The 14,778-nt window shown below is 36.5% G+C and overlaps 1 protein-coding gene across 5 annotated transcripts in view; it reads right to left on the bottom strand.

The window, feature by feature from the left end:
- Window positions 1-7,615: 7,615 nt before the first annotated feature.
- LOC121319813 (filamin-C) overlaps window positions 7,616-14,778 on the bottom strand; it is a 50,946-nt gene continuing 43,783 nt past the window's right edge. For 4 of the 5 annotated variants that reach the window (XM_041257655.1, XM_041257656.1, XM_041257653.1 and 1 more), the window contains 11 exons: window positions 14,618-14,770; window positions 14,372-14,494; window positions 13,560-13,799; window positions 12,576-12,845; window positions 12,164-12,301; window positions 11,733-11,848; window positions 10,955-11,087; window positions 9,915-10,091; window positions 9,538-9,756; window positions 9,108-9,311; window positions 7,616-8,733 (listed from right to left, as the gene is read on the bottom strand). In XM_041257655.1, coding sequence (XP_041113589.1) covers window positions 8,546-8,733; window positions 9,108-9,311; window positions 9,538-9,756; window positions 9,915-10,091; window positions 10,955-11,087; window positions 11,733-11,848; window positions 12,164-12,301; window positions 12,576-12,845; window positions 13,560-13,799; window positions 14,372-14,494; window positions 14,618-14,770 — 1,961 coding nt within the window. In that variant the 3' untranslated portion in view covers window positions 7,616-8,545. The remainder of the gene's footprint in view (window positions 8,734-9,107; window positions 9,312-9,537; window positions 9,757-9,914; window positions 10,092-10,954; window positions 11,088-11,732; window positions 11,849-12,163; window positions 12,302-12,575; window positions 12,846-13,559; window positions 13,800-14,371; window positions 14,495-14,617; window positions 14,771-14,778) is intronic. The other variant, XM_041257657.1, reaches the window with a different exon arrangement.

Here is a 14,778-nt window from a genome sequence, read left to right on the forward strand (position 1 = left end):
GCGCTATATGGAGGAAAATCATGTTTGTTAAATTGTGACAATGGAGTCTATTATAATGGGCTAAACAGTGGTGGATCTTAATACTTCCACCCAAAAATAATAATAATTATTAAAAAAGAAAAAAAAAGGTTGGACAAATAAAATTAATATGATATGCCACTGTTCAAATATTTTTATGTTTTTCCACTGAGTTGGATCTACGGCAGTTCTCGACTTCAGTCTTTCCAGGCAGGTGATATTACGATGCACCACGATAAAAGTCAGCAGCTGCACCTATTATTCTCACTCAAGAGTACCCCCCCCAAGTAAAATTCTAGTACATCTTGTGTACAAACGTCATCCTGTGCATAGAAGAGAAACAGTTGTTTATGTTAATTAGTACTAAATGAGTACATTTTTTTGTGTGTGATTTATAATAAATAAACACGTAGTTGTAGGGAGTCTATTATCATAAGAGATGCACAGTTTAAGCTGACACAGCCTGCACAAGATGACAATGCAATACAATTCAATAAGACAGCCCACATTATATTGCATGAGAGCATTGGCCATAACTGATTTATGAATAAAAATCTGTATAGAAAACTGCAACCAAAGTCATTGTTTGTTCTCATGGTATCAATAGATGTGCTGCAGGAAATGGATATTGTTAATTGCCAGACACATGTGGAGAGATACAGTGAGGCAAAGGGAACAAAGCAAAATGAAATTATAGAATTGGTTGTTTCCTGATGATAATGGCGACACATGCTTAGTACAAACTCGCATTTGTAATTATGTGGCACATATTGCAGAATAACATTCCCTCATTTGGGAGTAGTGCAGGTATATGGGTTTATTATTGTGATAAGTGTTTCGAATACTCTATATCCCTCGAGGCTTCATTATGTCACTTGTATTGTAGTGTTACAGAACTCCATTAAATACTACTTTTCATTCTTTGCACCTATCTGGGACACTATGGACAATGGTATAGCAGAAATAGAATGTATTTTTTACTCTCTAAATATTTTAGATTTAATTTGAAATTCCTCATTCCAACTGATTTGAAAGCCAAGGTTGTGTCAGAATTATATAGCTATGTTGCCACCTGCTGGACCAGGGTGGTATTTTGGATAGTAGAAGCAAAGGTCCTTGGCTCTGCAAAAATAAATGAATACAAAAAATACTACTTCCAAAAACTACTAACATAAAAGTCTTGTACATGGAAGTGACGATATGATCTTATAAGTTTTGGATTTGTAAAAAAAAAAAAAAAAAAAGTAGAAGATACTCATGTGAAGACAGGGGTTCACTGACAGACTTTAGAAGTCATCTGTAGAGGTTATTCTTTTTTTGTTCTTTGTGATTTTACCTTTGTGATAACTGACCTTTCGGCTTGGGATGCATAACTTTCCCTGCAGTCAATTGATCAGGCTAGCATTATTGCCTAATACAAATGTCTTGCTATTCTGTATCCCAGGGCCCTTTAATGGGTTTACATAACTACTTTTAATGAGGTGTTTGGGGTAGCATATTCAATCTAATTTGCCATTACAGTAATGTCAAAAGGAAATTCATTTGTAAAATAAGCATTATTATTAACACTTGAATACATTTCATAGCCTCCACATATGTATGAATTTGGATTGCCTAGAGATCCACTGCTCATATCTTATGCTTCCAGATAACCTGCTCTGTCCTCTCGCGCTGGGGCTTTTTCACATTAAATTAATTCTGAACACATTTTCTGATGCACATCAGAATCAAATACTGTATATTTAAGTTCCCAATCTATGATGTGTATTTCAGGTTGGTTCCAGTATATTATACTTGGATGATCAATTTAGATATTTCAATAGTCTACTGTTACACTTATATCTTGACACAATGTCCAATAATTGTATAAAGAGATTTAGCTCAATTTTAATTTATTGGATAGTGATGTATGGTTAATGGGGTCTGCCATGAATACATTAATTATATTTTAACACTTTACACAAAACATGTATCACATGTACAGTAATTGAAAAAGACATTGAAATTACTTCTAGTTTAAATGTTTCTCATTGAATTGGTATTGCATTTTAGTTTAGTATTTATGTGTTGAATATAGTTATAGTTGAGGTTTATAATTTGTGGTTTGCTACCACATATAGAAAATGTGAGAATTCTGAATAAAATCTAAGGATTAAAAAAATGGTAACAATTTACATTGTGTCTCTAATTACTGTGAATGTACATAGTAGTTATTTAGTAAATGCATGTGTACTTGCACATAATTACAATGTTATTAAGCATAGTTACAATGTACAATATATGTAACAATATATGTAAGTACACATTTGTACCAAAAAGGGGTTAGAGTTATGATTAGAGATAGAGTTAGGGTTAGGGCTACATTAAGTACAGTGTAACTATGCATAATAACATTGTAATTAATTATAAGTATACATGCATTGACTAAATAACTAATATGTAAATACACAGTAATTAAAGAATTTTGGTAAAGTGTTTACATATATATATATATATATATATATATATATATATATATATATATATATATATATATATATATATATCTTTCTTCTATTTCAGAAACAGCATTGTCAAACTGCATAAACAAATTGTTGGAAAGATGATTTATTTAAATGTGTGTCAAACATGTACTGTATGATGGCATCTTATGTATTGCTCTTTAGATGGAGTTCTCTTCTGCATCTGTAATTCAACTCATTTGCCACTTCACAAGATTACTTCTCCACACCTCAAGGATAACTCTGAAGGACTAGATCTAAACGCCCAACTCAAGTTTATTCTACATTAGGCACTATTAACCCATTAAGTACACAGTGCATTTTTCTTTAGAAATCAGAACACAAGCTGCATTGTAATTTCGTAAATTACATTTAGATTTAACATTTGCTCTTAACAAAATTAAATTATGTTTTCATTACAATATAAATAACAGGTAGATGCCAGTTAAAAATTACAAAGTAGCCTGTCCTCAAATGAGACCAATGGCACTTAACAGGTTAACTATGACAAAAAAAAGCAACATTTCCAGTGTAGCCCTGTATGCTGGAGAGAAACAAAACAAAACAAAACAAAACAAAACAAAAAATAAAAACAATTAAGCAAATTAAGTATTGTATACAAGTCCACAAAAGGGTACCTGACATTAGTTTAAGTATTTGGGCATCTTAATGTTATTAAAATTATGGGTTTTGTTGTTGTTGTTGTTGTTGTTGTTGTTGTTGTTGTTGTTGTTGTTATTGTTGTAGTTTTTAGATTTATCTTTGCATAATTTCCATTTTTCTTTTGCAGGAGCAGCACAAATGCATGTGTTATGAATAGCACATAAAGATAAGTATTTGAGGCAGTTGTATAGAGCAATAGGCAGGTTTAATTTAAATGTCATGACTCATTTAGTAGCGCTAAATTAATCGAAATAATTTATTTTGCATAATCTGTTTAATGCAGTTGCATAAACTAGGATAGGTTTTGTAATGGCTTTTTAGAATATAACAATGAAAAAATTGATTTTGCCAAATCTAATCACACATCGGAGACACAGATTTATACAGCTGGGGCACTTAACCATCCCATTACAACTGGCATGTGTATTTCGTGTGGGAATATTATTTCATTACATTTTTGGCTCAATGAACCATTGCTTTCTGGTAATGTAATAACAATACTTCATTGATGTATGAATTATTACTTATAAAAAGTAAGCATACACCTTCGATGGGACACAATTCGTGTTCTTACTTTGTCTAGGTATAAATCAGAACCCATTCAATACAGATTACATAAAAATGAATATGACATCTACACACAGCAATTAGTGAACTGCCCTGTAAACAAAGATTAGGACACCTACTGAGACGTGAGCCATGATCTTATATATTTGAACACATGCTAATTCCTGATATGAAGGAACAGGAAAAAATAATCAGGAGCAGCTGTAAAAATTATGATCAGCAAATAGTGTGTGTAATTTCTTTTTTTTCTCCTCCTACTACACAGTAGCTCTCTGTAAAATCAACACTTTTAACATTGTAGTCTTAACTGATATTCCAGGAAAAATCTTTTCCTCTGGGGTCATTTAAATCAGCCAACCTTGCAGATTTGGAATATCTTGATACCAAGTTTTACCAAAGTGTTGTTTCTAAATGGGTTTCTTGTCAACAAGTCGAGGGCACAAGCACAGCATTTATTAAGCTGCTGCTCTTATAGAGAACACAACAGACTGCTCATGGCAATGGGTAGGTGTCTAATTAGCTTTTACTTTCAAACCATTATTACCAGTCATTGTTCTAAGTAATTTCTCCAGAGGATAAATACCTTGGTAGTGGCTATATCCACAGTAATAAACTAATCGAGACATGAGAACTGTTTGCTTTGGTGGATTATAAGCAAGGAAAAAGCACCCTAAGGCTAAAACTGACCTTTAAGCCAGCCCTTGGGATCACAGCGCACACAGAAAGAAAAATGATTGGAGAAGCCAGTAATCCTTTTTTTTTTATCTTTGCGCTGGACTTGCCTAAATTAATTGGGTTATTACTTGTGGTACATAGAGCTAACAGTAAATCTTTACTAATACAAAGTATATTGTAACGGTGCATAGAGCTAACAGTAAATCTTTACTAACAGGTATTGTCATCCTTTCATACAGCAAGTCTCACATTGTGCTTTATGAACACACACACACACACACACACACACGTTATGGTAAAAGGGGGGTTTGATTTTGTTATTGTATTTTTATTTTAAGCCATTAGTGAAGGAAAGGTATTGATCTCTCCTTGCAGATAGTTCAGTGCTACACTTCCTGTCAGTCTGAAGTGGTTGCAAGAAAAGAACTCAGTTGCCATGGAGACATGTGAGTTATTGGAAAAGCAGCAACTGGTGCTGAGAAGGCAAGCTAAAGCATAAAGATTTCAGGGGTTAATGTTCTTGTAAGGGAAATAAATGGCAGACATGTAGAATGTTATTTTATTTCATTTTTATGGGGAAATGTATTTAAAAAATGTATGGGGGAAAATAAGCTAAAAAAAGAGACTATGGAGTTTAAAGGGGGAGTACTGTACTGTGTATATATATATATATATATATATATATATATATATATATATATATATATATATATATATATATATATATATATATATGAAATGTGCTTATAAAATAAACTGAACTAATCCAGTGTCTGAACTGCTCCAGAGATTGTGTCTCTTGTTGTGCAGGACAGCTGCAACACGAAGGGGTTTTAATTCCTTGTAAGAACACTGATAATGCTGACACATCTCTGCAAGGGAGCTACCCATGAAAAATATGTTGCTATTCTGTTTAAAATGATAGCTCTCCTTTAAATGCTGAGCAAGTTGATAGTTGAGTAGTTCATCTGAGTACTAGTTGCCATATCTCCAGTATAATCACATTGACATGGAAGATTGACAGTAAAGAGTGGCTTGCTGACAATATGTATTTTCTAACTGGAAAATACTGAAAAAGTAACATTCAGCATAGTCTCCAAACATAACTGTCCAGTTTAATTTAAAAAACACCCCATTTACACAAATAAGTCTGAAATATTATTAAGTAAAAATAAAAACAATCTGGCCAGTATGAAGCTATTCTAAAGCTGCAGTGCCTCGTACAGTTTTATTATTATTTTTTTTAAATATATATTTAAGATGCCTTGTTATCTCGCAAGCCCATGTAGAAAGTTTACATTTTGTCATCATCAGACATTGTTGAGCTCAGTTATCACTGCGACAACAGCTGCATCAAGACTTTCGGAAAATAAACCTCTATCACAGGGAAATGTTGATAGGTTGAAACAATAAGCTCCCTCCCTCGCATTGCAATGCTTAGTGATAATTGGTTGAATCAATAAATGCACTCTCTCACACAGCAGATTTGTGACAATATTACAGGCAGTCCAGATCAGCCAATGCACTGCACATGCGTTAACAAGAGTACAGTTGTGTTGGGCCGCGCCGACAGCACTCCTACTACCCCCATCCTTAGGCACCAAAGTAAATATATAAACAAATAAATAACAACTGGTACTCCAAGTATGTGAAATGTACCTGCCCCAGACCAATGGAGTCAGTGATATACTGAAATCTGAGAGATTTCAGTATATCATGAGCTACATTGGTAAATATTGAGTCGCCCTTTTAAATATGTTAGCATATGTTAATGTTTAAATAAATATGTTAGCAATAATAATAATAATAATAATAATAATAATAATAATAATAATAATAATAATAATAATAATAATAATGTTTTTCTCTATGTGTATGTCGTTTATCTATTCTAATTATGTTAGGGACTATTTTCCTCGGTGGAATGTTACCTGGCGAAATATCAGAAGTTCAAGGTAAATATAGGTTTTATTTATTTATTTATTATTTTTAAAGAAAAAAAGTTTTCCAATAGCGATAGAGCCCTCTCGATGCGGGCTCTACCGTGTGGTAGATGACCTTGACTTTCGTTAGCACCCTCGCCCTCTGGACGCATAACTCCAGGTGCGGTCATCTACCATACGAGAGAGCCCACATCGATGGGCTGAATTGCTTAATCATATTTGTCCATATTTAAGTATTATAATATTTCGTGCAGTCGTCTCTTCTCACCGCCTGCCAAGTTCACATTCACTTAACGTTTTTTCTTACTGTTAGTGTTAGCTGATGCTAGCCACGGTGCAGACCCAAAGGAAACTACATAGCTGGATGTCGTGGCAGGGGAGTAGTCCAGTGGTGCAAGGAGTAAACACTATGAAGATAGCCAGACAGTGGTGAACTGTGGGATGGCCAGATGAGTCCACGTTTTCCCACTGTCCATTAACTCGAGTCAGAATTCTGGAAATTCTGTACTGGACTATGGCCAGGTATACAAAACATCTTCATTTTTAATATTTTTTCCTTTAAGTGTTTCTTGAGTTTTACAGAAACTCAACACCCTGAAGGTAATACCTTGGATATGGGAAAATGTATCCATAAGTGCAGAGGTGAAAGTAAGCCGGTATGGCCCAGCACTGCGTACCAGCAAAACATTTTCTCAAGATACTTTTATTTTTCGACTTATCAAAATGATTGTTTAGGCTACATATTTTTTTCTTTGTATTTTGTACAAAACATCATCGGTGTGTTCAGCAAGATAATAGCGGCATTGAAAAGTGATGTATTAGGTTCTATTAGCGCCATTGGGGGTCAAACTACCACTAATTTTAACTTTAACATTATACCTGTATATAGGTAAAACTGAAATGGTTGTATTAATTATCTTAGGGTTATATTTGTTGATAATTTCAGTAGTTACAAAATGTTAACATTGTTCTTCCATTAAGTCAAAAAGGTATAAACAGCTAGGATAAGGTGAAGTAAAATGCTATTTTAACAGGTTGAATTACAATGTCTAGCCAGTAGGTGTCAATGTAACATAATATAACAGAAATACAGCACAGTCCAAACATCTTGGTAAAACCCTTATGTAAAAAGATCTAGATTTGTCTCAATATATACATTCTAGCAAAGTGCTTAAAAATTAATTATACAGTATTCAGATAAAAAAGCCCCAATAGGTAATATTAAAGAAAGATACAGTAACACAGAACTAATGTTTTTGTGGCAAGCTAGCCGTTACACTTTATTTTTGTCTGCAAGATCTTACCAAACAATAGGTTATTATATCAAACAATTAGATTTTTCATTTTTAATACATACAAAAACACTATAAAATGGCACTCTGTAATACTGTTCTCAATGCAGCAACTGAATTCTCTCTGACCAATCACATTCTCTGTAAGTGGGTCAGGGCACAGTAAGAGGTCACTGTCAGCAGTTTTATGTGTTTAATATTTTTGTTATTTATGTATTTATTTATTTATAAATGTCATCATTTCCATACACCTTAATCACTGAATCCATAAATGTTTCTCTACATTGAATTTCTGTTCACAAAAACAATGAAAATAACTTTTCATTAAATAAATTAAACCCTACAAATATCCACATTACCCTGACAGTGACCTGTTTAGAGTGACATTTCCCTTCTCAAGCTTGTATTGGCCTGTATGTGCTTATTAACACATGTCTACTTAAAGACAAGGTATTAGTTATTTCTGCTAATTAAACTTGCAATGCATTCTGTTTACATTAGTGAAGCAAAAAACAAACGTATATCCTTGGAATTTAAAAGAATCCCCTTCAGTTTAAGAAAATGTTTAACAGTTGATCATGCTTGGCCAATATCAGCTGGAAAAAATTAACCAATCACTTTAAGCTACAGATTTATTTATTCTCCAAAATAAACATACAAATATGACAAAAAAAGAACAATTTAGTATAAGGGTTCAACTTATTTTTAAAAAAAAGGCAGAAAGAAAATGAGGGTGACCTATTTTTTAGTATGCACTTTCTTCCTGTGATGTCAATACTGCGTGCTTGTAAAAATAATCTGAATCGAAAGATCTGGCACATTGTTTAAAATGTATCTTCTCTTCTTTGCATTATTTAGTGCGTCGCGGGGTAGGTCCATTAGTTATTTAAGGTACGGTGACGTGGAAAGGGCTCCCTGGAACATTTTCATCGCCCCACTTGACAATAAGAATGTAGTCCCCCTTTTCTTTGACAGTGTATGTTACGTTGTACATTCTGTTGCCCATGTGTTTGACGTACACCTCTTCACATGGAGTCTTTGGACCGTGGACGCCGACCATAAGCATGTTTGTGCCTAAAACAAAACAAAACATTTAAGATTTTCAAAACACATTTATAGCACTCTCAGAGGAAAGTGTTGTTTTTATTTGTTTACTTGTAACTAGGAGAGCTTGAAATAAATATAAAACAAGATTTTACTATTAAAACAATATGAAAGAGATAACTCCTCCACTCTGTTTTGCTAGTTTTGTACAGAATTTACCAGGAAATTAAATACAAACATACAATGGTTTCAGGTTATGAATATTTCAGTAAAATGCATCCCAAGCGTGCACAGTAGCTGGTAGTACTGATGGTGGAAAGCATGTGACTTTCTTTGAGTAAGCTTGGTATAAAGCATATTTTATAACATCTGCCTTGCGTTTTGCAATAACAATGCTGACTTACCTGCTTTACTGCAGTCTACTGTGAACGTGTTTTTCTGTCCTACAAAAGCCTTGGACAGGCCCGCCCCCCGTGACACAACTTTAGTGGCGTCAGATGAGAACTTGGGCATGGCTCCATAGCCCCCCACTGTGGCTGATTTGGTGACTGTTTCCACCAGCACTGTTGACGTTTCATGCAAGCTGTGACCTCCAGATAGACGAGCACCTAAACATTAAAGAATGCGTCAGTCAGAAATCTTCTCCCTGCATTACACTTCAACAACAGTATTTTCATTCACAAAATATTTCAACAACATTATTTTCAACACAAATACCCTTTTCATTTCACACAGTAATACATCCTTATGTGTGTTAACATTTCTTTTTTTAATTGTGTATCTCTTTTGGCTTCACAAGACATCTTAAAGTATAACTACAATTATTTTTCTTACCTGTGACCTTTGCTTTAAAGGGGCTCCCCACGATGTGTTGAGGTCCACCATATTTGATAGATATCAGGTAATTACCAGGAGCCATTGGTGTGTATATAACCTTATACCCCTCTGGACACTCATTGCAGTCCATTTTAACCTTGGATGGGCCATCAATAGTGACTGACAGGGCCCCAGATCCAGCGTTACAGGTGTTAACTACAAATTCAGAAGGCACTCCTAAAGAAAAAACAAATGTGACAGTTAGTAACTTCAGTATACTAGTCCTGCAGAGACAGGTTTTAACTGTGTAGGAGCTGCTGGCTTTCCCTTGAAAGATGTTTCTTCCCAGTACAATGTGAGTGGCCAAGAAAGCTGTCAGTACTATATGAAGTTACCTGTTGTTCCTCCCTCAAGCCCTGGTCCATACGCCGAGACGAGCCCCGGGTCTCCTGCCTGGCCTGGCTCTCCCACTCGGATCTTGAAGGGACTTCCTGGGATGTGGCTCCCATTGAACTTCACATCAATGGAGTGGACGCCATTCTCGTGTGGAATGAAGCGGATTGCATACTTATCTGCAAAATAAAAAACAAAAATGTACTAAACCAGAACTATCCATACAAATGTAGGCTTTATTTATTTAATTTGAGTTAATGTTTTTTTTTTTTTTTTTTAATAAAAAATTAACAGGTTATGAGTGCACATTTTCAAATAATCTGTGCCAATTTTATTAAATAATGATGGAAAAGACTACTCTGTATTAACTTTTACACTGTTATCTTTTCTTTCTCTGTTCTCTCTTCTGAAATCCTCTATCACAGGGGTCTCCAACCCTGGTCCTGGAAAGCCCCTATCCAGCAGGTTTTATAGGTGTCTTTACATCATCAGTGGCTAAAGATGTGGAACACCTGTTAATCTTGACTAATTAAGCCAATAATTGGTTCAATTAAGTAACTGAAAGATTGGTTGAAATGAAAACCAGCAGCCACAGTAGCTCTCCAGGACCAGGGTTGGAGACCCCTGCTCTATCCAGGGTTGGAGACCCCTGCTCTATCCTTTAACTGTTCCCCCAGCTGATACTGTCCTGTACTGTAAGTATTAACTTCAGGTGATGGTTTACTTACGTATGTCAAGCCACTGGCAATTAGCATGAATATGATAAACTGTGTCAAGTGCTATTGATACAGTTCTACTAATATAAATATTTGCAGGCAATTGGTTGAGCAATGCCACTGCCTGACCTGGTACTTACCTTTTTAATTTACTTAAGTTAAATAAAACTGGTTGACCAGGTGACTGATGAGAAACCATCAATCCTATATCTACTATTTTTACCCCAAAGCAATTCAATACTTACAGCAAAACTCAATCATTTTATGTATTCTTAATCTCTGCAATTAACACTATTTTAGAGTGATCTGAAGTTCAAGTTACTCACCACTGTCCAGTTCTGAGACATAGCACTCTTCCACAGCACCAGAGGGCGTGTGGACCTTGGCATCAATCACTCCTCTGGCTCCGTTCAGCTGCACAGCAAAGGATGCTGGTTGGTTGACCTTTAATCCGGTCTCCTGAAGGGGATCAGAGAGCGGTGTCAGGTTTAAGTGGCTGCTTATTTCTGTCAGATTTGAAGATGAGCACATATCCCAAACACGCAGGGAGGCAATACTATTGTAAAGTTCCCCTGTAACCAGAGCTCATTAAGATGGCATACATTTCAAAGCTTAGCGTAGTCTGGTTGCAGATCAAATAGCCTATTTGCATTTGTGAAGGGACAGTTAAGCCCATGCAATGGTATTCTTTGACAAAGTTGCTTTAGGTTTAACTATGTCCAGACAGAAATAGCATAGGATTTTGGACTAATTGTGTGGATGTGTTACATTTTCCTCGAAGAGCATAGCACCTTGCTATGCAAACAAGTACATACTGTATTTGCTTCATGGATCCTTAGTACTTCTTTAAATGAATGCCATATATGAACAAGTATGGAGTAGAATGACACAACAACAGGCAGGACTGGCATTTACAGCAGCCAAGTACATCAGATGTTGCCAGTTTTACTAAATCAAAGAGACTACTCTTTATTAACTTCTACACTGGGGTTTTTTCTTCCTCTATTTCTTTTCTATGTTCAGCAGGGTGTTGCATGCTCTCAATAATTTCTGATAAACTGCCATATCAAATAAATAATGTAATATACTTGGAGATAAACTTACCTGAAGACTGGTTACAGTAAGTCTTCTGGAATCATCAGAAAGAGTGGCTACTGGTACAATAAACGGACTGTCTGGGATGTGTTCATCATTAAACTTGATTGAAACCTCATAATCACCTTGGAAAAACAATGGCATTGAAACATATTTGGTAAATGTTATTTCAAATTTCACTCAAAAACTAACAGAAGTCACTATTTAACAATGAGAATGGTACTATAGTTGCATATTGTTTCTTGTCAATCAAAACATCAGTTATGTACAAATGAATAATAAGGCAACCAGTAGATATGGTCAAGACAAAAACATTGATTTGAAATGAATGTGGCCTCTGACTTAAGGACTGTGTGGACTAGCAATGTTATTATTACTTTAATCTGTGTGGACACTTTGTTTCCACAGAGCACTACAGTGATGGACAAGTGAGAACTTACCAGGCTCCTGAACGACATAAGAAACGCCACATGAGCCGTCTTTTCTGTCTTCAAATGAAATCTCAGCTTTGCTTGGGCCTTCTACTGCTATAGAGAGACCACCTGCGCCTGCCTCTCGGGTCCAGATACTGAACTCAGCTGTGGGATGGGAAGACATGTCAACTATGTGGTACTTCATGAGTCTATAAAAGCTGTTAACATATTTTGCATGTATACTGTAATTAGGTCACTAGATATGTGATAAAGATAAAATTTCCCCTTCAGGTCCTGGGGCCACAGTAGTGGTCATGTCACTTCCTGGTTTTCTCTGAAGGGGATATTTCCAGGCCTGCTTGAAGCCCTTACTGCAGTAGGTGGTCTGCAAAGGTTGTCATTAAACAACTCACTACTTTGAAAATGAAGGCAAAGGTACCTGCAACTCCAGCCACCCCTCGGTCCAGGCCGGTGCCACCTGCCCTGACCTTGTGGGCGCCGCCCTCACCCAGGGGCCCCACAGTAAACTGGAAGGGGCTGCCAGGCACATGCTGCCCCCTGTACTTCACATTCACAGTATGGGGACCCATCTCCTGAGGCACAAAGCGCACGCTGTAGGTGCTGTCCTCTCCCTCAATGATCTCTGCATCATCAGTCTTCCCTGACGGGCTGGTGACCTGGGCTGTCATCTCCTGAGACCCAGCTTCTCCTGGGAGCGGAGATAAGAGTGAACAAGGAACTTGAGAATTCAACTGTCAGTGGACATCTTAATTTAACATGTGAAATGATTCGATCTACACAGTCACTAAATGCATTGATAGATCTTGTATGAAAATGTAATGGGTCTGATTTTCTAAAATATTACGTGCCATGTGGGGAATAATCACAGGCCACCAAAAAGCAGTAAAGAGTAAAACAGATTGCAGTGAGAAAAGACCTGGTGCCACAGCTAAATGCTTTAAAGATCAGAGTGAAGATAAAGACAGGATAAAGAATGATCCCTGGTCAGAGACATACAAATAGCACCTTGGTGCCAATTACTTTCCTACTGCTTTTCATACCCAGTTTTGACTTTATTTAGAGACTCCCTTTTCTATGTCAAATTGAGAACAACTTTGCGGTGTGCATTTGTTAAAAATGATTTCATGTTTGCATTTCTAATGAAATAACACCTCCTGAACGTAGCAACTATCTCTCAAGTGCATACAATACAGATTCCAATAAGTATCTTAATTACTTGGCTCTCCTGGCATGAATCAATACAATGAGTTAACCCCTATGTTATGCTGCCTTAAGAATGACGGCACACAATTACACCACTTTAACAACTAAGCTACCTCAGCTGTAACAAAACATCAAACCATATGGTAAACTCTAGGGATTAAAAAGCCAAATCATGTTCCTGAAAGTCCAGGACACACACCCTCTGGTCTGGGAATGCCAGTGAAGGTTCCCAGGCTCTCACGGCCAAGGAACTCTCCAAAGACATCGCGGAAGGGATCTCCTCCAACCTGCGTGGACTCCTCCACCCTGACCTCCCTCTTGGTCTCCCCGGCCCGAGTTTTGCTGATCTCGGTGCGCTCAGTGCGTGTGTAGGTGTGGCTACTGCGTGTGAAAGTGCGTGTCAGACGCTCCTGGGCTGACACCATCTGGAACCAGTTCCCTGAAAGCAGGAGGGAAGGGAAGAAGAATGGAAGAAAAGAAGGAATGAAGAAAGAGAGCCCAGCAGGTTTCTTTGACAAAAAGAGCAGCCCATACAATCGTTTAGAACTTGAGTTTTCTTATTCACCTCTACTTACAATTGTTAAAGTTTAATTTATTATTTTTACACATACTAGATTTTAAAATAAATTATTGTGTGTTAAAAAAGGCACACAATTAAGGAAATAGCAAATTATTACAATTTGGCATGCAGACCAGAGCTTTTAACATAATTTCCTATCGTCCAGATTTCAATCGAAAACCTAGTAAAATGTGCTACAAATCTAACTTTCTGCCAAAGCCGGTGTTCCCTGTAAGTATGGGCTTTACTTTTTCCAAGGACAAGCAAACAAAAATGGTAAAGAGAGAAAAATTAAAAATAAAGGATGGTGCACATTACAAACAAAAGTCATTAGAGAACTTGGGGAAAACTGAAGCAACATATAAAGTGGTGTCTAGCAGTAAAAGCAGAATGGGAGAAAGGGAATCATAGTCTTTTTTATGAAGTATTCTGGCTGTGCTTTCTGTGCTTACCTGGAATTTTGAGGTTGAGGTCGCAGGTGCTGCCAACTGTGGCAATGGAGGGAGCCTGTCTCTTCCTGGTAATGCTCTCCTTCATACGCCCCTCCCCAGTCACCTTCACCGTAAATGGACTGCCTGCAATTGAAGTTTGCATGCTCACTATATAGTAATATTTTACACTTTGTTGTAACACTCAAATTACGTTTCATCTGTATAATATCTTTTAATCTTTTAGTTAGGCATTTCTCTCCTACTTACCGGGTACATGCTTGTCAGCAAATTTGATGTTGATGATGTAGTTGCCAGGCTCCGTTGGACAGTACGTCACCTTACAAGTTCCATCCTCAACATCTTCACAGTTTATGTCAACTTTGCTTGGACCTTCGATTGACAAACCTAGACCCCCATAACCTTACAAT

This window comes from Polyodon spathula, chromosome 8 (genome assembly GCF_017654505.1).
Source record: "Polyodon spathula isolate WHYD16114869_AA chromosome 8, ASM1765450v1, whole genome shotgun sequence".
Taxonomy (NCBI): Eukaryota; Metazoa; Chordata; class Actinopteri; order Acipenseriformes; family Polyodontidae; genus Polyodon; species Polyodon spathula.